Source organism: Anopheles gambiae, chromosome 3 (assembly GCF_943734735.2).
Source record: "Anopheles gambiae chromosome 3, idAnoGambNW_F1_1, whole genome shotgun sequence".
Classification (NCBI taxonomy): domain Eukaryota; kingdom Metazoa; phylum Arthropoda; class Insecta; order Diptera; family Culicidae; genus Anopheles; species Anopheles gambiae.
In genome coordinates, this window is record NC_064602.1 from 92,323,061 (window position 1) to 92,347,738 (window position 24,678).

Here is a 24,678-nt window from a genome sequence, read left to right on the forward strand (position 1 = left end):
GAAAACAGCAACCATTTCCCTTCCGAAGCCGCTTGCGCTCACTCACTCGCTCGCTCGCTTGCCCGCTTCCTTTGATCTCAAGCGGGAGGAGGTTTGCTTTGATGGTTACAAGGGAGCGTATTTTGTTTCTTTTTGCCTTTGGAGCAAACCGAACAAGAAATGTTGTTCTTGGTCTGTGTGAAGCGGGGCACGCTTATATATAGAAGACTAGCTTAAGAGGCCCGGTTACAGTGCTACGCACGGAAACTCCAGGCTGCACAGAAACAACTGGAGCATGCCACCTCGTTCCTCGTGGAAATTGGAAGGCTCATGGCATTCCAAGGAAAGATTGCTGGAGAGCCTGGAAATGTGGGGTGTTCAGTCAAAGTCAGGTGCGCATGGAACGTGGTGCATGAAGTAAAGCTCCACCTTCCAGCATGGAAGTTCAATTGATTGTCCCGTCGTTTACGTGATCGTTTTGGTTGCAGGCGCTGCATGAAACGAAAATGCAGTAAGGATAGCCAAGGAAGATGTACACATGTATTGTTTGTATTTTGCTGCCGTCTTGTTCTAGGTTCTGGTAGATGTATTGTTAGTGAATAGCCGGTTCAAACTGAAAGAATGGATATTTATATTTATGTAATGTCTAATTTTCTGTTTTCAGTAATTACGTCACACTCTGGTTCAGTAGAAGAATCATCTGTCAACGACCTCTCGGTAGACGATGTTGCTTGTGGAGACACCTTCCTCGTCAGCGCGTTTCGGGTTCGGTATCAGCACAGCAATGTTCGCTCGTGATGTCACCCGCGAGAGTGCAACGTATAGCTGGCCATGGGCGAAAACATCTTGCGGCAGATATAGGCCCAAATGGTGAAGCGATTGCCCTTGCGACTTGTTGATGGTCATCGCAAAGCACACTTGCACCGGAAACTGTTTACGGCGGATCTGGAACGGGTGACCCTTATCGTTGCTGTCACAGAAGATCCGTGGAAGCAGGACGTCTTCGTCTCTCCGCGTGCCTGTCAGAATTTTAGCGTGTAAACAGTTTCGCTTTAGGCCTACAATTTGCAAACGCGTACCGTTACACAATCCCATGTCGGAATTAAGATTGCGCAATAAAAGTACTGGTGCAAATCGTTTCAGCCGCAAGCGATGCACTGGGATGCCGCTGACATTGAGTGTGTTCAAGTATTCGGAAGGAAGTTGCAGATGCTCGTGTTCCTCCGGGTTGACCAATGTATCGACCGAACGGTACTCCTGTTCCGGTCCAGGAATTCGGTCTAGGACCAGGTTGTTCACGCTGGCAACATCCACGTTAAGCGGCGACAGAATAGCCCGATCCGAAAAGAATGACGGATGTTGGAAGTGCCGTTGCATGTCCGGGTAGATTTTGTCGATCAGGGTGTTAAGGTCGTTTGTCGGATTCGCAGTATGGGGCACAATCATATCGTGCGGTATTTTTGCCAACGATGGATCCAGTCCTGCAAACGTATCGTGCCGTCCTTCACCGATACGAAGCAGAAGGTTGGCAAAATCTCGCAACTCACTGGCTTGGTTCGCGTTTGGTGCCGTGCGTACCCGCATGTTATCGCGCAATTGTAGCGACCTAAACAGGGGCCATAATGTGCTCTTCTTGATGCACTCGTTGATGATTTGTGCATCCGTGCCCTTCGGTACGATCGGTAAAATTTGCCGAAAGTCACCGGACAGCAGCACCACCTTACCGCCGAAAGGAAGCTGCACACCCGTTATGTCCTGCAGGGTCCGATCGACTGCTTCGAGAGCAAACCGACTGCTCATCGACGCCTCATCCCAAACGATCAGTGCTGTTTGTCGAAGCATTTCGGCCCGTTTCGACTGAACCGTAATGCTACAGGTGGAATGATTGTTTAAGTCCAGCGGCAACTTAAACGTGGAGTGTACTGTTTTCCCTCCTGTAAGCAACAGTGCTGCTATGCCGCTTGCTGCAGTTGCGAGCGCAATTTCTCCGCAGCGACGGACGTGTGCCAGTATCTTTTCTACCAAAAAAGATTTACCCGTTCCACCAGGGCCATCCAGGAAGAATAACCGTTGGTCACCAGCGTTCGCTTGGCTTGCCGCCGTCGCTAATTGACGATCGATTGCCGCCGTGACCGTTTCGTACACCATGCGTTGTTCGTCGTTGAGCTGATGTACGGTGGCAAGGGTAGCATCGAGATCCGTGATCAGATACGATCGTTCAGCGATAATGAACTCGTTGACATCATCATCGTCCATGATGTGTGCCTGAACGTGTTCATACTCCGAAAGCTGAGGCATTCCTGGGAAACTGGTCAAATCCTTCGATGGCGTCGTACCGCGCAGGTAGCGATCGATGTCACTCAGCGCCCGGAAGTGTTCAACATCACGTAGCAGCTTATTCAGGTCGGATTCCTCCGTCGTGTACCGGTCGCGATTGCGGTGGTGAAAATCTTCACTCATTTCACTCGCATAGCTTTCCCACAGGGTGCGCGGGTTTTGTGGCATCCCAGACGAAAGGATGAGTGCGAAGAAATGGCGCAACTGGGCGGGCATACGATAAGTGGCCGCTTCTTCTAGAGCACGATCCCACTCGGAATCATCCTCAAGCAGCCCTTCGTTGATGGCAGCCTGCTGAAACGTTTCGCACACCGAACCGTTAACAGTACGCAGATCCTCGTACGATGTTGGACCCTTGCGGTAGCAAAGAAGCAACCGTAAGCAGTAGCGTTCCATAAGCTGCATGCTACAGGACACCATTCGGCCGATCACTGTCTTGTGCCCGGTACGTATGCGACGGATCCAGTGCTTTGTTCCCGGTTCCTGCCACGGTAGTCGCTGGTTCGCAGTTGGTTTCGCGTACCGGTAGTACGTCGGGACATCGTGGTACAGGAGCGCTCTGGCAAAGTTGTCATGTGCCGCCAGCTGGAAGAATCGTGTCAACATGGTATGGTTACCACGGTTTAATACGCACGAAACGGTTTCGTTTGCCCGGAAAAACACGTTCTGTTGATTTTCCAGATGGATAGGCAGTGTAACAACGGTGTGCGTTTTTGCTTGCAACTCAAAGCGCATTATTCGCCAGCAGCTGTCCGTCGGTGAAAGGTAGCGTGCATCGATATGCTGCTGAATTTCATCGTTGCCTACCGCCAGGGTAACGCTCAGACGGTCGTGCCCCTTGTACACGTATTTGTACAAATATTTCACGCTGCTGATCGAAGTACACACCTCAACGTTGATGTGGCAATTGTACTTATGCGTGAACCATGGGTTGTAGGGCACGACGTACCGGTTGTCCAGCTCGATTCCTTTCACCGTCACACTGCGCCCATTGTTACGACGACGGTACTGTGGATAGCCATTATCCATGCTGCGCGTCTGTTCGCAGAATGACTTTGGGAACCCTTTTTCGCATGTACCATCCTTCATGCAAGGTGCGGCAGGATTGGCAGCCCCACACGGTCCATGCATCATACAGCTCTGTACCGTCTCGAACAGTTGCGACGACGTTGCAGGATTAGGAAGTTCGGCAGACACGATCTTGTCGTAGTCTGCCGGGGTCTGCGGTTTGTCTTCCTCGGCGAGAATCACGAGTATGTGTGCATGGGGAAGGCCACGTTTTTGGAACTCGATCACGTGAATGCGAGCTACCTCAATCCCGAGAGCTCCCATGGTTAGGTCATTCAGTATGGCTTTCAGCTTTAACCGAAAGACACGTACGATAACATCGGGTCGATCCGGGGCCTGCTGACGTGGAAGTAGGCACTGTGTGATTTCCGGCCACTTCGGATTGCACGTGACGGTGATAAACAGGTCCGGTTTACCCAAAGCTCGAACAATAGCCATTGCGTCTTGATATTGCGCTCGCATATATCGATTGCTACCGACAAATGATGGTCCGAGAATAACACGCGTGCCCGTACGCGACAGGTTCGAGGGCGGATCGATGATGGAACGACGGGGTGCAACAGGTGGTTCTTGCACTACAGGGATTTCCACAGCCACATTAGGCAAATTATCGGGATGAAGATCCGCGATGGTACCTTCAGCGCCGGCAAGATCCATAAAGCCCGTGTACGCCTCAGTGCGAAGTTGTGCCTGGTGCTCTCGCAAATATTTCAACCGCTGCATCTCTATCTTACAGTACTGGTCTACACAGTACTGCTGAAACAATCGTCCGGCACGATGCATAAGCGTTTGAGCGTTTTCCCGCCAGGCTATGCGATATGCGGCATATTCGCGTGGCGTTATTTGATTTGCTGAACGCTCTGCTCCATCCAACTCAGGATTAGGATCCTCAGCAGCATCATCATTTTCATCTATGTGCGCCGCTCCGTTGCTCGAACTTGTTGGTCTGCTTGGTTGTTGCTGCTGTCTGGTTCGGCGCTGTACCTTTGGCATACCGTAAGTCCAACCGGTTTCACCCCGCGGAAACAGAATCGGGTATTGGAGTGCATCTGCCAACTGGTTGGTATCAAACACAGGCTGCAAGTATCCTGTGGCACGATGCTGCAGCACAATATCGCGTGTATGTTCCGTGGCTCCGGTAGTATCATCGCACACGAACACGCCACCAACTTCATCTGCAGTCGGTGCATTGTAACGCCGTTGATCGATGCCTGGTATACGCGAGTGGATGCAAAGCCGCAGATCATCTCGAACAGACATCCGTTCGTACGCATGCTTAAACATCTCTGCAATCGGATTGTGAGTCGAAAAAACACGTTGCAAAATGGCCAATATTTCACGATTCAGCTCACTACCATATGCTATGGCCCGAGCGTTCAGCATTTCGTCGTACTGACCCTCCGAGCTTGAATCATAAAAGTACAGCTGTGCGTAGCATGGTGGACGTCCTGGAAGCACAGCGAGCGAACCGATTCGATGGCAAAGCGCACCTTGTATGCGATAGTTGTAAATTCCACCGTGACCGACTCGTAGATCCTGGCGTACTGGGTCATTTCCTCGTATTGAGGCACCGATAGAGGTGAAGGCAAACGCATTATTGTATCGCCGGATGTTGAGCAGAAATTGCGGCACGTCAAATAGTTGGCGCAACTCTGCTGGCGGTTCGGGAAACGGTGGAAGCACAACTTGTCCACTGTTGCAGCACACACTGGGCGGCTCTCCAGGCCACTTGAGAGCGGAACAGAAATTGCAAGGTACGCGTGGTGCAAGCGTATGAAGCGAGGGACAACTGTACGACTCATGGTTCCCATGTGCTACTCTCAGATGGCCGGTCATACGACGCCGGGCTATGAATTGTCGCTGCTGATCTGCTTCATGGTCGCGAAGATGGCGCACGTATGTTTGTAGCTGCTGATGTATTGGCACTCGGATAGCAACTGCTGCAGTTGGGTCTACCAATGCTGGTGTTGGTGCTGGTGCTGGTGCTGGTACTGGTGCTGATGCTGGTGCTGGGGCGCGGTTGACCACAGTTGCGACATTCGGAGTTTGCACCATGCGCTTCCTGGCATTGTACAGTGCCTGTCGCTTTCTGGCGAGCCTTGCCTTCTTCTCGGGTGGTGTTTCATCCGGTGGGGTGGAGTACCGTCCAGCGATTTCATTGAGCAAATCATCGTCAATATTCCTTCGTAGTTGTTGTTGTTGCAAGATTGCTGGAGCTCCTGATAAGGATGTCCCGGCCGAAGTAGACGGTACAGCCTGTTGGTCGTCCTGTACAGCTGCCACCGTAGGAGCTGCTCCCGCGAGGCGCTTCTTGGCCCTGTACAGCGCTTGTCGCTTTCTGGCGAGCCTTGCCTGCTTCTCGGGTGGTGTTTCATCCGGTGGGGTGGAGTATCGTCCAGCGATTTCATTGAGCAATTCGTCGTCCGTATTCCTTCGTTGTTGTTGTTGCAGGATTGCAGAAGCTGCTGATAAGGATGACCCGGCCAAAGTTGAAGGTTCAGCCTGTTGGTCGTCCTGTACAGCTGCCAGCGTAGGAGCTGCACCCGGGAGGCGCTTCTTGGCCCTGTACAACGCCTGTCGCTTCCTTTGAAGCCTTGCTTTCTTTTCGTTCGGAGTTTCTTCCGGTGGAGTGAGATTCTGTGAGACGATATCACTTACGGAGGGCTGCATGGTTTGTGGATAGGGTTCTGTAACTGGGGCTGTTGAAAATTGTAAAACAAAAAAAAAGAATTTTAGATAAGTGCTGTGAATAAAAGAAAGTAGGAAATATTATACCTGACATGATGTCAATCATAGGGCAACCGTTGCCCACACTTTCCTCATTATGCTCCATATCGTAGCAAAAACAGAATTGCAAGAAAACGCCGGAACACAGAAACACAGGAACACAGGAACACAGGAACACACGTTCCACGCAGGAACAACAAATTGAACCACAAAACGTACACGAAACGTACGTTACGAAAATAATCTCCTTACACTAAATCTACACTGCCCTGCGTACTAAACTACACTACAATACACAACACTTTTCTAAACTACACTACACTATACTTCACCATGCGCACCTAAAGAAATTAACCTAATACTCAAACTAAACTAAAAAAACTGGAAATCAACTTAAAAAAGTGTAAATCGCACCTATAACCGTATTAATAAACGATATTCGTTTTGTCAAAAAATATATCATATCGCGTAGCCAACTCGATCGTTCGCTCGCTCGCTCGCTTGCTCGTACGCGCATGCGCTGGCAGGGGCTCGCAAGGGCGAGTCGATAGTGTGCGCACTGCTCGGTCGAGTTCGGAAAGCGAGGAAACGGTTGAGCACCCCTGCAGCGTTGGTCGTGCTCACGATGGTAGGGGTATTCGTCGTGCGGTCGTGCGAGCGTGATGGTGTTATACGGCAGCGAAGGCAGAACGGGCGAGATAGAAACAGCGTAACGCAAAGTGTGACATCGAGCGTCAGCGTTAACGAAAATTTATATATAGACTAGCTTAAGAGGCCCGGTTACAGTGCTACGCACGGAAACTCCAGGCTGCACAGAAACAACTGGAGCATGCCACCTCGTTCCTCGTGGAAATTGGAAGGCTCATGGCATTCCAAGGAAAGATTGCTGGAGAGCCTGGAAATGTGGGGTGTTCAGTCAAAGTCAGGTGCGCATGGAACGTGGTGCATGAAGTAAAGCTCCACCTTCCAGCATGGAAGTTCAATTGATTGTCCCGTCGTTTACGTGATCGTTTTGGTTGCAGGCGCTGCATGAAACGAAAATGCAGTAAGGATAGCCAAGGAAGATGTACACATGTATTGTTTGTATTTTGCTGCCGTCTTGTTCTAGGTTCTGGTAGATGTATTGTTAGTGAATAGCCGGTTCAAACTGAAAGAATGGATATTTATATTTATGTAATGTCTAATTTTCTGTTTTCAGTAATTACGTCACACTCTGGTTCAGTAGAAGAATCATCTGTCAACGACCTCTCGGTAGACGATGTTGCTTGTGGAGACACCTTCCTCGTCAGCGCGTTTCGGGTTCGGTATCAGCACAGCAATGTTCGCTCGTGATGTCACCCGCGAGAGTGCAACGTATAGCTGGCCATGGGCGAAAACATCTTGCGGCAGATATAGGCCCAAATGGTGAAGCGATTGCCCTTGCGACTTGTTGATGGTCATCGCAAAGCACACTTGCACCGGAAACTGTTTACGGCGGATCTGGAACGGGTGACCCTTATCGTTGCTGTCACAGAAGATCCGTGGAAGCAGGACGTCTTCGTCTCTCCGCGTGCCTGTCAGAATTTTAGCGTGTAAACAGTTTCGCTTTAGGCCTACAATTTGCAAACGCGTACCGTTACACAATCCCATGTCGGAATTAAGATTGCGCAATAAAAGTACTGGTGCAAATCGTTTCAGCCGCAAGCGATGCACTGGGATGCCGCTGACATTGAGTGTGTTCAAGTATTCGGAAGGAAGTTGCAGATGCTCGTGTTCCTCCGGGTTGACCAATGTATCGACCGAACGGTACTCCTGTTCCGGTCCAGGAATTCGGTCTAGGACCAGGTTGTTCACGCTGGCAACATCCACGTTAAGCGGCGACAGAATAGCCCGATCCGAAAAGAATGACGGATGTTGGAAGTGCCGTTGCATGTCCGGGTAGATTTTGTCGATCAGGGTGTTAAGGTCGTTTGTCGGATTCGCAGTATGGGGCACAATCATATCGTGCGGTATTTTTGCCAACGATGGATCCAGTCCTGCAAACGTATCGTGCCGTCCTTCACCGATACGAAGCAGAAGGTTGGCAAAATCTCGCAACTCACTGGCTTGGTTCGCGTTTGGTGCCGTGCGTACCCGCATGTTATCGCGCAATTGTAGCGACCTAAACAGGGGCCATAATGTGCTCTTCTTGATGCACTCGTTGATGATTTGTGCATCCGTGCCCTTCGGTACGATCGGTAAAATTTGCCGAAAGTCACCGGACAGCAGCACCACCTTACCGCCGAAAGGAAGCTGCACACCCGTTATGTCCTGCAGGGTCCGATCGACTGCTTCGAGAGCAAACCGACTGCTCATCGACGCCTCATCCCAAACGATCAGTGCTGTTTGTCGAAGCATTTCGGCCCGTTTCGACTGAACCGTAATGCTACAGGTGGAATGATTGTTTAAGTCCAGCGGCAACTTAAACGTGGAGTGTACTGTTTTCCCTCCTGTAAGCAACAGTGCTGCTATGCCGCTTGCTGCAGTTGCGAGCGCAATTTCTCCGCAGCGACGGACGTGTGCCAGTATCTTTTCTACCAAAAAAGATTTACCCGTTCCACCAGGGCCATCCAGGAAGAATAACCGTTGGTCACCAGCGTTCGCTTGGCTTGCCGCCGTCGCTAATTGACGATCGATTGCCGCCGTGACCGTTTCGTACACCATGCGTTGTTCGTCGTTGAGCTGATGTACGGTGGCAAGGGTAGCATCGAGATCCGTGATCAGATACGATCGTTCAGCGATAATGAACTCGTTGACATCATCATCGTCCATGATGTGTGCCTGAACGTGTTCATACTCCGAAAGCTGAGGCATTCCTGGGAAACTGGTCAAATCCTTCGATGGCGTCGTACCGCGCAGGTAGCGATCGATGTCACTCAGCGCCCGGAAGTGTTCAACATCACGTAGCAGCTTATTCAGGTCGGATTCCTCCGTCGTGTACCGGTCGCGATTGCGGTGGTGAAAATCTTCACTCATTTCACTCGCATAGCTTTCCCACAGGGTGCGCGGGTTTTGTGGCATCCCAGACGAAAGGATGAGTGCGAAGAAATGGCGCAACTGGGCGGGCATACGATAAGTGGCCGCTTCTTCTAGAGCACGATCCCACTCGGAATCATCCTCAAGCAGCCCTTCGTTGATGGCAGCCTGCTGAAACGTTTCGCACACCGAACCGTTAACAGTACGCAGATCCTCGTACGATGTTGGACCCTTGCGGTAGCAAAGAAGCAACCGTAAGCAGTAGCGTTCCATAAGCTGCATGCTACAGGACACCATTCGGCCGATCACTGTCTTGTGCCCGGTACGTATGCGACGGATCCAGTGCTTTGTTCCCGGTTCCTGCCACGGTAGTCGCTGGTTCGCAGTTGGTTTCGCGTACCGGTAGTACGTCGGGACATCGTGGTACAGGAGCGCTCTGGCAAAGTTGTCATGTGCCGCCAGCTGGAAGAATCGTGTCAACATGGTATGGTTACCACGGTTTAATACGCACGAAACGGTTTCGTTTGCCCGGAAAAACACGTTCTGTTGATTTTCCAGATGGATAGGCAGTGTAACAACGGTGTGCGTTTTTGCTTGCAACTCAAAGCGCATTATTCGCCAGCAGCTGTCCGTCGGTGAAAGGTAGCGTGCATCGATATGCTGCTGAATTTCATCGTTGCCTACCGCCAGGGTAACGCTCAGACGGTCGTGCCCCTTGTACACGTATTTGTACAAATATTTCACGCTGCTGATCGAAGTACACACCTCAACGTTGATGTGGCAATTGTACTTATGCGTGAACCATGGGTTGTAGGGCACGACGTACCGGTTGTCCAGCTCGATTCCTTTCACCGTCACACTGCGCCCATTGTTACGACGACGGTACTGTGGATAGCCATTATCCATGCTGCGCGTCTGTTCGCAGAATGACTTTGGGAACCCTTTTTCGCATGTACCATCCTTCATGCAAGGTGCGGCAGGATTGGCAGCCCCACACGGTCCATGCATCATACAGCTCTGTACCGTCTCGAACAGTTGCGACGACGTTGCAGGATTAGGAAGTTCGGCAGACACGATCTTGTCGTAGTCTGCCGGGGTCTGCGGTTTGTCTTCCTCGGCGAGAATCACGAGTATGTGTGCATGGGGAAGGCCACGTTTTTGGAACTCGATCACGTGAATGCGAGCTACCTCAATCCCGAGAGCTCCCATGGTTAGGTCATTCAGTATGGCTTTCAGCTTTAACCGAAAGACACGTACGATAACATCGGGTCGATCCGGGGCCTGCTGACGTGGAAGTAGGCACTGTGTGATTTCCGGCCACTTCGGATTGCACGTGACGGTGATAAACAGGTCCGGTTTACCCAAAGCTCGAACAATAGCCATTGCGTCTTGATATTGCGCTCGCATATATCGATTGCTACCGACAAATGATGGTCCGAGAATAACACGCGTGCCCGTACGCGACAGGTTCGAGGGCGGATCGATGATGGAACGACGGGGTGCAACAGGTGGTTCTTGCACTACAGGGATTTCCACAGCCACATTAGGCAAATTATCGGGATGAAGATCCGCGATGGTACCTTCAGCGCCGGCAAGATCCATAAAGCCCGTGTACGCCTCAGTGCGAAGTTGTGCCTGGTGCTCTCGCAAATATTTCAACCGCTGCATCTCTATCTTACAGTACTGGTCTACACAGTACTGCTGAAACAATCGTCCGGCACGATGCATAAGCGTTTGAGCGTTTTCCCGCCAGGCTATGCGATATGCGGCATATTCGCGTGGCGTTATTTGATTTGCTGAACGCTCTGCTCCATCCAACTCAGGATTAGGATCCTCAGCAGCATCATCATTTTCATCTATGTGCGCCGCTCCGTTGCTCGAACTTGTTGGTCTGCTTGGTTGTTGCTGCTGTCTGGTTCGGCGCTGTACCTTTGGCATACCGTAAGTCCAACCGGTTTCACCCCGCGGAAACAGAATCGGGTATTGGAGTGCATCTGCCAACTGGTTGGTATCAAACACAGGCTGCAAGTATCCTGTGGCACGATGCTGCAGCACAATATCGCGTGTATGTTCCGTGGCTCCGGTAGTATCATCGCACACGAACACGCCACCAACTTCATCTGCAGTCGGTGCATTGTAACGCCGTTGATCGATGCCTGGTATACGCGAGTGGATGCAAAGCCGCAGATCATCTCGAACAGACATCCGTTCGTACGCATGCTTAAACATCTCTGCAATCGGATTGTGAGTCGAAAAAACACGTTGCAAAATGGCCAATATTTCACGATTCAGCTCACTACCATATGCTATGGCCCGAGCGTTCAGCATTTCGTCGTACTGACCCTCCGAGCTTGAATCATAAAAGTACAGCTGTGCGTAGCATGGTGGACGTCCTGGAAGCACAGCGAGCGAACCGATTCGATGGCAAAGCGCACCTTGTATGCGATAGTTGTAAATTCCACCGTGACCGACTCGTAGATCCTGGCGTACTGGGTCATTTCCTCGTATTGAGGCACCGATAGAGGTGAAGGCAAACGCATTATTGTATCGCCGGATGTTGAGCAGAAATTGCGGCACGTCAAATAGTTGGCGCAACTCTGCTGGCGGTTCGGGAAACGGTGGAAGCACAACTTGTCCACTGTTGCAGCACACACTGGGCGGCTCTCCAGGCCACTTGAGAGCGGAACAGAAATTGCAAGGTACGCGTGGTGCAAGCGTATGAAGCGAGGGACAACTGTACGACTCATGGTTCCCATGTGCTACTCTCAGATGGCCGGTCATACGACGCCGGGCTATGAATTGTCGCTGCTGATCTGCTTCATGGTCGCGAAGATGGCGCACGTATGTTTGTAGCTGCTGATGTATTGGCACTCGGATAGCAACTGCTGCAGTTGGGTCTACCAATGCTGGTGTTGGTGCTGGTGCTGGTGCTGGTACTGGTGCTGATGCTGGTGCTGGGGCGCGGTTGACCACAGTTGCGACATTCGGAGTTTGCACCATGCGCTTCCTGGCATTGTACAGTGCCTGTCGCTTTCTGGCGAGCCTTGCCTTCTTCTCGGGTGGTGTTTCATCCGGTGGGGTGGAGTACCGTCCAGCGATTTCATTGAGCAAATCATCGTCAATATTCCTTCGTAGTTGTTGTTGTTGCAAGATTGCTGGAGCTCCTGATAAGGATGTCCCGGCCGAAGTAGACGGTACAGCCTGTTGGTCGTCCTGTACAGCTGCCACCGTAGGAGCTGCTCCCGCGAGGCGCTTCTTGGCCCTGTACAGCGCTTGTCGCTTTCTGGCGAGCCTTGCCTGCTTCTCGGGTGGTGTTTCATCCGGTGGGGTGGAGTATCGTCCAGCGATTTCATTGAGCAATTCGTCGTCCGTATTCCTTCGTTGTTGTTGTTGCAGGATTGCAGAAGCTGCTGATAAGGATGACCCGGCCAAAGTTGAAGGTTCAGCCTGTTGGTCGTCCTGTACAGCTGCCAGCGTAGGAGCTGCACCCGGGAGGCGCTTCTTGGCCCTGTACAACGCCTGTCGCTTCCTTTGAAGCCTTGCTTTCTTTTCGTTCGGAGTTTCTTCCGGTGGAGTGAGATTCTGTGAGACGATATCACTTACGGAGGGCTGCATGGTTTGTGGATAGGGTTCTGTAACTGGGGCTGTTGAAAATTGTAAAACAAAAAAAAAGAATTTTAGATAAGTGCTGTGAATAAAAGAAAGTAGGAAATATTATACCTGACATGATGTCAATCATAGGGCAACCGTTGCCCACACTTTCCTCATTATGCTCCATATCGTAGCAAAAACAGAATTGCAAGAAAACGCCGGAACACAGAAACACAGGAACACAGGAACACAGGAACACACGTTCCACGCAGGAACAACAAATTGAACCACAAAACGTACACGAAACGTACGTTACGAAAATAATCTCCTTACACTAAATCTACACTGCCCTGCGTACTAAACTACACTACAATACACAACACTTTTCTAAACTACACTACACTATACTTCACCATGCGCACCTAAAGAAATTAACCTAATACTCAAACTAAACTAAAAAAACTGGAAATCAACTTAAAAAAGTGTAAATCGCACCTATAACCGTATTAATAAACGATATTCGTTTTGTCAAAAAATATATCATATCGCGTAGCCAACTCGATCGTTCGCTCGCTCGCTCGCTTGCTCGTACGCGCATGCGCTGGCAGGGGCTCGCAAGGGCGAGTCGATAGTGTGCGCACTGCTCGGTCGAGTTCGGAAAGCGAGGAAACGGTTGAGCACCCCTGCAGCGTTGGTCGTGCTCACGATGGTAGGGGTATTCGTCGTGCGGTCGTGCGAGCGTGATGGTGTTATACGGCAGCGAAGGCAGAACGGGCGAGATAGAAACAGCGTAACGCAAAGTGTGACATCGAGCGTCAGCGTTAACGAAAATTTATATATAGACTAGCTTAAGAGGCCCGGTTACAGTGCTACGCACGGAAACTCCAGGCTGCACAGAAACAACTGGAGCATGCCACCTCGTTCCTCGTGGAAATTGGAAGGCTCATGGCATTCCAAGGAAAGATTGCTGGAGAGCCTGGAAATGTGGGGTGTTCAGTCAAAGTCAGGTGCGCATGGAACGTGGTGCATGAAGTAAAGCTCCACCTTCCAGCATGGAAGTTCAATTGATTGTCCCGTCGTTTACGTGATCGTTTTGGTTGCAGGCGCTGCATGAAACGAAAATGCAGTAAGGATAGCCAAGGAAGATGTACACATGTATTGTTTGTATTTTGCTGCCGTCTTGTTCTAGGTTCTGGTAGATGTATTGTTAGTGAATAGCCGGTTCAAACTGAAAGAATGGATATTTATATTTATGTAATGTCTAATTTTCTGTTTTCAGTAATTACGTCACACTCTGGTTCAGTAGAAGAATCATCTGTCAACGACCTCTCGGTAGACGATGTTGCTTGTGGAGACACCTTCCTCGTCAGCGCGTTTCGGGTTCGGTATCAGCACAGCAATGTTCGCTCGTGATGTCACCCGCGAGAGTGCAACGTATAGCTGGCCATGGGCGAAAACATCTTGCGGCAGATATAGGCCCAAATGGTGAAGCGATTGCCCTTGCGACTTGTTGATGGTCATCGCAAAGCACACTTGCACCGGAAACTGTTTACGGCGGATCTGGAACGGGTGACCCTTATCGTTGCTGTCACAGAAGATCCGTGGAAGCAGGACGTCTTCGTCTCTCCGCGTGCCTGTCAGAATTTTAGCGTGTAAACAGTTTCGCTTTAGGCCTACAATTTGCAAACGCGTACCGTTACACAATCCCATGTCGGAATTAAGATTGCGCAATAAAAGTACTGGTGCAAATCGTTTCAGCCGCAAGCGATGCACTGGGATGCCGCTGACATTGAGTGTGTTCAAGTATTCGGAAGGAAGTTGCAGATGCTCGTGTTCCTCCGGGTTGACCAATGTATCGACCGAACGGTACTCCTGTTCCGGTCCAGGAATTCGGTCTAGGACCAGGTTGTTCACGCTGGCAACATCCACGTTAAGCGGCGACAGAATAGCCCGATCCGAAAAGAATGACGGATGTTGGAAGTGCCGTTGCATGTCCGGGTAGATTTTGTCGATCAGGGTGTTAAGGTCGTTTGTCGGATTCGCAGTATGGGGCACAATCATATCGTGCGGTATTTTTGCCAACGATGGATCCAGTCCTGCAAACGTATCGTGCCGTCCTTCACCGATACGAAGCAGAAGGTTGGCAAAATCTCGCAACTCACTGGCTTGGTTCGCGTTTGGTGCCGTGCGTACCCGCATGTTATCGCGCAATTGTAGCGACCTAAACAGGGGCCATAATGTGCTCTTCTTGATGCACTCGTTGATGATTTGTGCATCCGTGCCCTTCGGTACGATCGGTAAAATTTGCCGAAAGTCACCGGACAGCAGCACCACCTTACCGCCGAAAGGAAGCTGCACACCCGTTATGTCCTGCAGGGTCCGATCGACTGCTTCGAGAGCAAACCGACTGCTCATCGACGCCTCATCCCAAACGATCAGTGCTGTTTGTCGAAGCATTTCGGCCCGTTTCGACTGAACCGTAATGCTACAGGTGGAATGATTGTTTAAGTCCAGCGGCAACTTAAACGTGGAGTGTACTGTTTTCCCTCCTGTAAGCAACAGTGCTGCTATGCCGCTTGCTGCAGTTGCGAGCGCAATTTCTCCGCAGCGACGGACGTGTGCCAGTATCTTTTCTACCAAAAAAGATTTACCCGTTCCACCAGGGCCATCCAGGAAGAATAACCGTTGGTCACCAGCGTTCGCTTGGCTTGCCGCCGTCGCTAATTGACGATCGATTGCCGCCGTGACCGTTTCGTACACCATGCGTTGTTCGTCGTTGAGCTGATGTACGGTGGCAAGGGTAGCATCGAGATCCGTGATCAGATACGATCGTTCAGCGATAATGAACTCGTTGACATCATCATCGTCCATGATGTGTGCCTGAACGTGTTCATACTCCGAAAGCTGAGGCATTCCTGGGAAACTGGTCAAATCCTTCGATGGCGTCGTACCGCGCAGGTAGCGATCGATGTCACTCAGCGCCCGGAAGTGTTCAACATCACGTAGCAGCTTATTCAGGTCGGATTCCTCCGTCGTGTACCGGTCGCGATTGCGGTGGTGAAAATCTTCACTCATTTCACTCGCATAGCTTTCCCACAGGGTGCGCGGGTTTTGTGGCATCCCAGACGAAAGGATGAGTGCGAAGAAATGGCGCAACTGGGCGGGCATACGATAAGTGGCCGCTTCTTCTAGAGCACGATCCCACTCGGAATCATCCTCAAGCAGCCCTTCGTTGATGGCAGCCTGCTGAAACGTTTCGCACACCGAACCGTTAACAGTACGCAGATCCTCGTACGATGTTGGACCCTTGCGGTAGCAAAGAAGCAACCGTAAGCAGTAGCGTTCCATAAGCTGCATGCTACAGGACACCATTCGGCCGATCACTGTCTTGTGCCCGGTACGTATGCGACGGATCCAGTGCTTTGTTCCCGGTTCCTGCCACGGTAGTCGCTGGTTCGCAGTTGGTTTCGCGTACCGGTAGTACGTCGGGACATCGTGGTACAGGAGCGCTCTGGCAAAGTTGTCATGTGCCGCCAGCTGGAAGAATCGTGTCAACATGGTATGGTTACCACGGTTTAATACGCACGAAACGGTTTCGTTTGCCCGGAAAAACACGTTCTGTTGATTTTCCAGATGGATAGGCAGTGTAACAACGGTGTGCGTTTTTGCTTGCAACTCAAAGCGCATTATTCGCCAGCAGCTGTCCGTCGGTGAAAGGTAGCGTGCATCGATATGCTGCTGAATTTCATCGTTGCCTACCGCCAGGGTAACGCTCAGACGGTCGTGCCCCTTGTACACGTATTTGTACAAATATTTCACGCTGCTGATCGAAGTACACACCTCAACGTTGATGTGGCAATTGTACTTATGCGTGAACCATGGGTTGTAGGGCACGACGTACCGGTTGTCCAGCTCGATTCCTTTCACCGTCACACTGCGCCCATTGTTACGACGACGGTACTGTGGATAGCCATTATCCATGCTGCGCGTCTGTTCGCAGAATGACTTTGGGAACCCTTTTTCGCATGTACCATCCTTCATGCAAGGTGCGGCAGGATTGGCAGCCCCACACGGTCCATGCATCATACAGCTCTGTACCGTCTCGAACAGTTGCGACGACGTTGCAGGATTAGGAAGTTCGGCAGACACGATCTTGTCGTAGTCTGCCGGGGTCTGCGGTTTGTCTTCCTCGGCGAGAATCACGAGTATGTGTGCATGGGGAAGGCCACGTTTTTGGAACTCGATCACGTGAATGCGAGCTACCTCAATCCCGAGAGCTCCCATGGTTAGGTCATTCAGTATGGCTTTCAGCTTTAACCGAAAGACACGTACGATAACATCGGGTCGATCCGGGGCCTGCTGACGTGGAAGTAGGCACTGTGTGATTTCCGGCCACTTCGGATTGCACGTGACGGTGATAAACAGGTCCGGTTTACCCAAAGCTCGAACAATAGCCATTGCGTCTTGATATTGCGCTCGCATATATCGATTGCTACCGACAAATGATGGTCCGAGAATAACACGCGTGCCCGTACGCGACAGGTTCGAGGGCGGATCGATGATGGAACGACGGGGTGCAACAGGTGGTTCTTGCACTACAGGGATTTCCACAGCCACATTAGGCAAATTATCGGGATGAAGATCCGCGATGGTACCTTCAGCGCCGGCAAGATCCATAAAGCCCGTGTACGCCTCAGTGCGAAGTTGTGCCTGGTGCTCTCGCAAATATTTCAACCGCTGCATCTCTATCTTACAGTACTGGTCTACACAGTACTGCTGAAACAATCGTCCGGCACGATGCATAAGCGTTTGAGCGTTTTCCCGCCAGGCTATGCGATATGCGGCATATTCGCGTGGCGTTATTTGATTTGCTGAACGCTCTGCTCCATCCAACTCAGGATTAGGATCCTCAGCAGCATCATCATTTTCATCTATGTGCGCCGCTCCGTTGCTCGAACTTGTTGGTCTGCTTGGTTGTTGCTGCTGTCTGGTTCGGCGCTGTACCTTTGGCATACCGTAAGTCCAACCGGTTTCACCCCGCGGAAACAGAATCGGGTATTGGAGTGCATCTGCCAACTGGTTGGTATCAAACACAGGCTGCAAGTATCCTGTGGCACGATGCTGCAGCACAATATCGCGTGTATGTTCCGTGGCTCCGGTAGTATCATCGCACACGAACACGCCACCAACTTCATCTGCAGTCGGTGCATTGTAACGCCGTTGATCGATGCCTGGTATACGCGAGTGGATGCAAAGCCGCAGATCATCTCGAACAGACATCCGTTCGTACGCATGCTTAAACATCTCTGCAATCGGATTGTGAGTCGAAAAAACACGTTGCAAAATGGCCAATATTTCACGATTCAGCTCACTACCATATGCTATGGCCCGAGCGTTCAGCATTTCGTCGTACTGACCCTCCGAGCTTGAATCATAAAAGTACAGCTGTGCGTAGCATGGTGGACGTCCTGGAAGCACAGCGAGCGAACCGATTCGATGGCAAAGCGCACCTTGTATGCGATAGTTGTAAATTCCACCGTGACCGACTCGTAGATCCTGGCGTACTGGGTCATTTCCTCGTATTGAGGCACCGATAGAGGTGAAGGCAAACGCATTATTGTATCGCCGGATGTTGAGCAGAAATTGCGGCACGTCAAATAGTTGGCGCAACTCTGCTGGCGGTTCGGGAAACGGTGGAAGCACAACTTGTCCACTGTTGCAGCACACACTGGGCGGCTCTCCAGGCCACTTGAGAGCGGAACAGAAATTGCAAGGTACGCGTGGTGCAAGCGTATGAAGCGAGGGACAACTGTACGACTCATGGTTCCCATGTGCTACTCTCAGATGGCCGGTCATACGACGCCGGGCTATGAATTGTCGCTGCTGATCTGCTTCATGGTCGCGAAGATGGCGCACGTATGTTTGTAGCTGCTGATGTATTGGCACTCGGATAGCAACTGCTGCAGTTGGGTCTACCAATGCTGGTGTTGGTGCTGGTGCTGGTGCTGGTACTGGTGCTGATGCTGGTGCTGGGGCGCGGTTGACCACAGTTGCGACATTCGGAGTTTGCACCATGCGCTTCCTGGCATTGTACAGTGCCTGTCGCTTTCTGGCGAGCCTTGCCTTCTTCTCGGGTGGTGTTTCATCCGGTGGGGTGGAGTACCGTCCAGCGATTTCATTGAGCAAATCATCGTCAATATTCCTTCGTAGTTGTTGTTGTTGCAAGATTGCTGGAGCTCCTGATAAGGATGTCCCGGCCGAAGTAGACGGTACAGCCTGTTGGTCGTCCTGTACAGCTGCCACCGTAGGAGCTGCTCCCGCGAGGCGCTTCTTGGCCCTGTACAGCGCTTGTCGCTTTCTGGCGAGCCTTGCCTGCTTCTCGGGTGGTGTTTCATCCGGTGGGGTGGAGTATCGTCCAGCGATTTCATTGAGCAATTCGTCGTCCGTATTCCTTCGTTGTTGTTGTTGCAGGATTGCAGAAGCTGCTGATAAGGATGACCCGGCCAAAGTTGAAGGTTCAGCCTGTTGGTCGTCCTGTACAGCTGCCAGCGTAGGAGCTGCACCCGGGAGGCGCTTCTTGGCCCTGTACAACGCCTGTCGCTTCCTTTGAAGCCTTGCTTTCTTTTCGTTCGGAGTTTCTTCCGGTGGAGTGAGATTCTGTGAGACGATATCACTTACGGAGGGCTGCATGGTTTGTGGATAGGGTTCTGTAACTGGGGCTGTTGAAAATTGTAAAACAAAAAAAAAGAATTTTAGATAAGTGCTGTGAATAAAAGAAAGTAGGAAATATTATACCTGACATGATGTCAATCATAGGGCAACCGTTGCCCACACTTTCCTCATTATGCTCCATATCGTAGCAAAAACAGAATTGCAAGAAAACGCCGGAACACAGAAACACAGGAACACAGGAACACAGGAACACACGTTCCACGCAGGAACAACAAATTGAACCACAAAACGTACACGAAACGTACGTTACGAAAATAATCTCCTTACACTAAATCTACACTGCCCTGCGTACTAAACTACACTACAATACACAACACTTTTCTAAACTACACTACACTATACTTCACCATGCGCACCTAAAGAAATTAACCTAATACTCAAACTAAACTAAAAAAACTGGAAATCAACTTAAAAAAGTGTAAATCGCACCTATAACCGTATTAATAAACGATATTCGTTTTGTCAAAAAATATATCATATCGCGTAGCCAACTCGATCGTTCGCTCGCTCGCTCGCTTGCTCGTACGCGCATGCGCTGGCAGGGGCTCGCAAGGGCGAGTCGATAGTGTGCGCACTGCTCGGTCGAGTTCGGAAAGCGAGGAAACGGTTGAGCACCCCTGCAGCGTTGGTCGTGCTCACGATGGTAGGGGTATTCGTCGTGCGGTCGTGCGAGCGTGATGGTGTTATACGGCAGCGAAGGCAGAACGGGCGAGATAGAAACAGCGTAACGCAAAGTGTGACATCGAGCGTCAGCGTTAACGAAAATTTATATATAGATTTGTGCTGCGTACTCCACGCGCACGGGAAACACGCCGCGGTGTCGAACGCAAGCACGGGCAGCTAGGGGTTACTCGCGCGAGGAACCTTTTTGTGTGTGTATGTGTACGCGTGAGAAAGGTTTTTTTTCTGCTGTTGCTTCCTTTTGGGTGTTTTTTCCCTCCATGATGATGGATCACGGTTAGTAAGCGCCGCTTACCGCCGCGAGATCGATTGAGATTTTTCATCCTTAGAAACGATTTTTCCGCTGCACTACTTTTCCCACGCTAAGCTCACCCGACCGAGCGAAGCGAGCTTCAGCTTCTGACCGGAAATTGATTACATTGACGAAGTTGCTTCCCCCCAGTGCAGGGCTGGTGCGGTTTATGCGGCTTTGCGGGTGAAGGATTTTGAAGAACGGGGTTTCACATTTTTCATATGAGAAGGCCACGAAAACAACTTCACGGAATGATGGCTGAACGCAAGCGTTCGTTGGCTGGAACGAGGGCACTTGCCTATGTTTACAACCGATCCTGAGATTTTCACTCGATAAGTGGATGAATAAAAGGCTAGTGCGGTAGTAGTAGTAGTAACAAATACGTCTCGTTGTTTCGCTTTCGCGGCAGACAAATTTGGTGAGTGATCGTTTTTTGCTCCTTGTGTGTCTGTGCGCTTTACTCGCTTCAGATGATACTTCGTTCGCTTTACAGCTGCTCCCTTTACTGTGCAAAAGCAGTGGGGTTTGTGATAAAATTCGTACTGAAACGACGCTCCTCGGTCGGCAGAGAAATGGAGACACTTAATGAAATGGAAATTACGACTGCACATATGCTTCATTTGTTCGCTACAGTATGCAAATCCGTTAGTAAATGGGTGGAATGGGTGAAGAGGAAAAACTTTTATCACAACCAGGAAAAGCCATTTCTTACATTACTGTTTTATGGTGGGATCCAATCAAACTATCCAGAGCTTCCTTCAACGCTAGCAGGAAATTGCCAATTTAATCTATCGCTGATTTGTTTTCGGGTCATATAATGATTAAATGCTAGATTGGCAGTATTCAGCTACAAACACAGTTCAAACAAGAAAAGATGGATCTAGTTTCTGCTTTTCAAAAAGTGAAACATTTTAAAGCAATGCTCCTTTTATTCTTAATTCGAATGAACTTTAATTTGCATGTAAATTATAATCGGAAAAGAGCCAGATAACATTAGAAAAGAAAACATGCATCTTCCTTCATTGTCGTCGTGTATACGGCATACGAAAATTTCCATATATTGAGATTATGACATTACAAATATAATTATAATAAAACTGCATTAACAGTTAAAATTTGTTAAGTAAATTTTCATATTTCAACACAAAAGTGAAATATCAATTATATGAGCCGCTGCTATATATTGAGATTATGACATTACAAATATAATTATAATAAAACTGCATTAACAGTTAAAATTTGTTAAGCAAATTTTCATATTTCAACACAAAAGTGAAATATCAATTATATGAGCCGCTGCTAATGATGTCTACCCCATCAAATTGGATTTTCAGCCATATGTGTATTGTTGAGCTATTTTGTCGTTGAAAATTGTTGAGAAATACAGTGGAGCGCCTGTTTATCCGGGCTCATCGGGACTCGACCTCACCCCGAACTCGAATAACACGGATAATGAGTAAAAGTATATTTTATCTCCAATTTTTGACCTTGTTTTGATTTTTTTAATCATGCCTTGGTGAAACATAGTCAGTTTTCATTAGCTTCTTGTTTTTTAGTTTTATCTTTATTCAATTAATTTCGATTTTATTAAAGCATTCACTTGAATGTAACCAACAGAGTGATTTAAACTTAAATGTATTAACTGCTTCATTTCTTGTTTTCCTACCTGAGGGTAAATTTAAATTTCCATTATACTTATCGCGTAACTGCCTAAAAATTTCATCACTTGTTTTCCTTTATTGATATTCATTATGGTTTTATTAGTTTTTCTAATGGCAGCACTTTAATTTTAAGCTCTTCTGCTATTGCACAGAAAAGCACTCAATTGTGCTTTCTCTCACGACATTCTTTTAATATGTGTTGAATGTCTTTAACACATCCACATTTGACACAATGAATACTTTTTGCTAATTTGTAGCTGAATTTCAATTCCTGCGTGTAATTGGAGCTAAGTTATTGAGGTCTAAGTCAAATGATTGCTGTTATAAAACAGGAAAAGTAAATTTTAGGAATTAGCTTAAATTTCATTAATTATTAAAACGCATAAAACAGCGTCTGTAACATCAAAGAAATTATCACTAAATGATCAATTATCCCACTCAAATAATTTATAAAATTATTTAAAAAAAATCTTTACAATACTGAATAAAAGTGATCGTCTAAGAAAACATCAGTTTTGCTGTTCAAATATAAGAAACCGAAAAATACTCCGACAAACCGGTCAGTTAGTGTATTATGAGCCGTAGCGTATTACACTTGGCCGCAATCACTGTTCCATCCACATCAAAACCATCCAGCCAGATCAGGTGAAATAATAACTTTCCTCCAGCTATTCGCCTGAGATGTACACAATCGCCTCGAACGGGGTCGTTCGTTGCAAAGCAGTGCTGCTGTATCCGTGTCCGTTCGGGTACACTCAATTACCCTCAAGGATCGTAAATTTACATGTCTTATGTATCTGAATTCCATCACCCCAGTCTGTGTGCGTGTGTGTTGGAGAGCTATCGAGCGTGCAGAAAATGAGCTGCAAGATCGTGTCCTGGCAAAAAGTGGGCCACCGCTTCAACATATACCTGCAGCCATCAAAAGCATCGGATGCGGGAACACGGGTCAGCAATAAGGTGTGTCCCTACGGTGGTTCTTTCCCGGCGCCGGTTCCAGAACGGCACTGAACTGAACAGTATGTGTTCATAATGGTTCCTTTCTGTTGCCCCTGTGTCAGCCGACACACAGGCACACAGCTCACCATTTTCACCTGCACCGTGAACATATGAGCAGGGCTAAATTCCTTTCGCTTCCTTTCTGCTCCAGCGACGGACAGAACGGTTTGACTGATGTCAAATGGCGGAAGGAAACGGTGGAAAGATAGAACGATTCTCTGGGGTTAATAAAATTTCACCCAACCTCATCCGGAGCTGCAAGCCGGATAGGTATAGGTGAGGTTTTTTTCCAGTAACACTTGCTTCTTGAGATAAAGCAGCGTCCAGCACGAACGTATATATGTGTGTGTGTGTAGATCGTTTCTGGTGTACATAGATCGTCTTGATAGTCTCCGGGGAGGATGATTTTACGCAACAGCAACAAACGGACCGTCTCGGAAGTGTGAGACCAGCACCAGGTAACACGTTAAATCTAACGTTCAGGTACGGGAGGAATAAAGAGAAAAGAACAGAAAGGTACGCATTCCAGTCTCAAATCGAACATTTAGCATGAGAAAGAAAGATGAGAACATGAAACGGTGACGATGGGAAGGGTGGACATTTTTTCCCCAATAAACATGTATGATATCAATATTTCTTACCACCGTGCACACTTCAAAACCCACTCGAGCAGTAAACAGAAAACGGTAACACACACACACACACACACACACACACTTGCACCGAGAACGGAAGGGCTCGTGGGCTCGATCTTTTGCCAGTGCCCGGAAACGGCAGTAGAAGCTGCTTCTCGTTTACTGGCTCGCCGTCCGTGGTTGGTGTGCTGTGTTGTATGTGCTTTGCTTTCGAAAGTGTGCATTTGAGAAAATAATAATAAAACAGCGATTGGTTTGGTCACACACACACACACACACACACGCATACTCACACGCACAGCTTCACACACTCGTAGTGCACGGATCGGAAATACATGCCGAGAACACGATTTCTTTATCCTTCCGGCGTGTGGGCATGGACAGGAAGCGCAAAACCGCAACGCAGAGGAAGCAGAGGCTGAAACATAATAATATTTTCCCGGTGTTCCGTGATTGAAAACTGAACCAAGTGGAACGACCAAGCCCCTTACCTCAAGCACAGCACTGCAAACACATCCTTGACTGAGTGTGTCTGTGTGCGTGTGTGTGTGTGGATTTGTGTTTTTTCCTATACAACATTTCTGCTTCGATGGGGTCTTTTTTTTCTTCAATCCATCTCCAATCCTACAAAGCATACACCGAGTCAACCGACTGCATGAAACGAACCATAAGAAGATTGAAATTGAAGAAACAGCTAAACTGCTTCGTCTACCCCTTGTAGACACACGCACGCCAACCGTCGAGCTGCTTTGTTGTCGTGCTTTCCGTTGTGACGTGCGAGTGACATTACGCAGGGCACGGCACGGCCTACCATTTTTGCATGCAACCGAGACCGACCGACCTCGACGGTGCTCGATACTCGGTAAGGATATTAAAAATAAGGGCAAGCAATCTTATAAACCTTGCATGAAAGCAAAACGGTGTACGCATGATAAAGTGTTTTCAATTAAATCCGTCTTCCGGCTGTAGCTGGTGGGAGCAA

General features: G+C 49.3%; 3 protein-coding genes and 2 long non-coding RNA genes across 5 annotated transcripts; 2 read left to right on the top strand and 3 right to left on the bottom strand.

Moving 5' to 3' along the window:
- The first annotated feature begins 232 nt into the window (after positions 1–232).
- LOC133393287 (uncharacterized) lies at positions 233–1,151 on the top strand. Its single transcript, XR_009766071.1, has 2 exons — positions 233–570; positions 644–1,151. It is a non-coding gene; the product is annotated as an uncharacterized LOC133393287 (long non-coding RNA).
- LOC133393286 (uncharacterized) lies at positions 496–7,018 on the bottom strand. The gene is made up of 2 exons (XM_061657537.1): positions 6,160–7,018; positions 496–6,083 (listed from the first exon to the last, which is right to left on the bottom strand). Exons 1-2 carry the CDS (start codon positions 6,215–6,217, stop codon positions 676–678), a joined length of 5,466 nt encoding a protein of 1,821 aa, XP_061513521.1. The 5' UTR covers positions 6,218–7,018; the 3' UTR covers positions 496–675.
- A 143-nt stretch (positions 7,019–7,161) lies between these two features.
- On the bottom strand, positions 7,162–13,569 carry LOC133393284 (uncharacterized). Its single transcript, XM_061657534.1, has 2 exons — positions 12,826–13,569; positions 7,162–12,749 (listed from the first exon to the last, which is right to left on the bottom strand). The coding sequence occupies exons 1-2, from the start codon at positions 12,881–12,883 to the stop codon at positions 7,342–7,344; spliced, it is 5,466 nt and encodes a 1,821-aa protein (XP_061513518.1). The 5' UTR covers positions 12,884–13,569; the 3' UTR covers positions 7,162–7,341.
- Positions 13,570–13,681: 112 nt separating this feature from the next.
- On the top strand, positions 13,682–14,483 carry LOC133393288 (uncharacterized). Its single transcript, XR_009766072.1, has 2 exons — positions 13,682–13,902; positions 13,976–14,483. It is a non-coding gene; the product is annotated as an uncharacterized LOC133393288 (long non-coding RNA).
- On the bottom strand, positions 13,828–20,201 carry LOC133393285 (uncharacterized). Its single transcript, XM_061657535.1, has 2 exons — positions 19,492–20,201; positions 13,828–19,415 (listed from the first exon to the last, which is right to left on the bottom strand). Exons 1-2 carry the CDS (start codon positions 19,547–19,549, stop codon positions 14,008–14,010), a joined length of 5,466 nt encoding a protein of 1,821 aa, XP_061513519.1. The 5' UTR covers positions 19,550–20,201; the 3' UTR covers positions 13,828–14,007.
- Between the last annotated feature and the right edge of the window lie 4,477 nt (positions 20,202–24,678).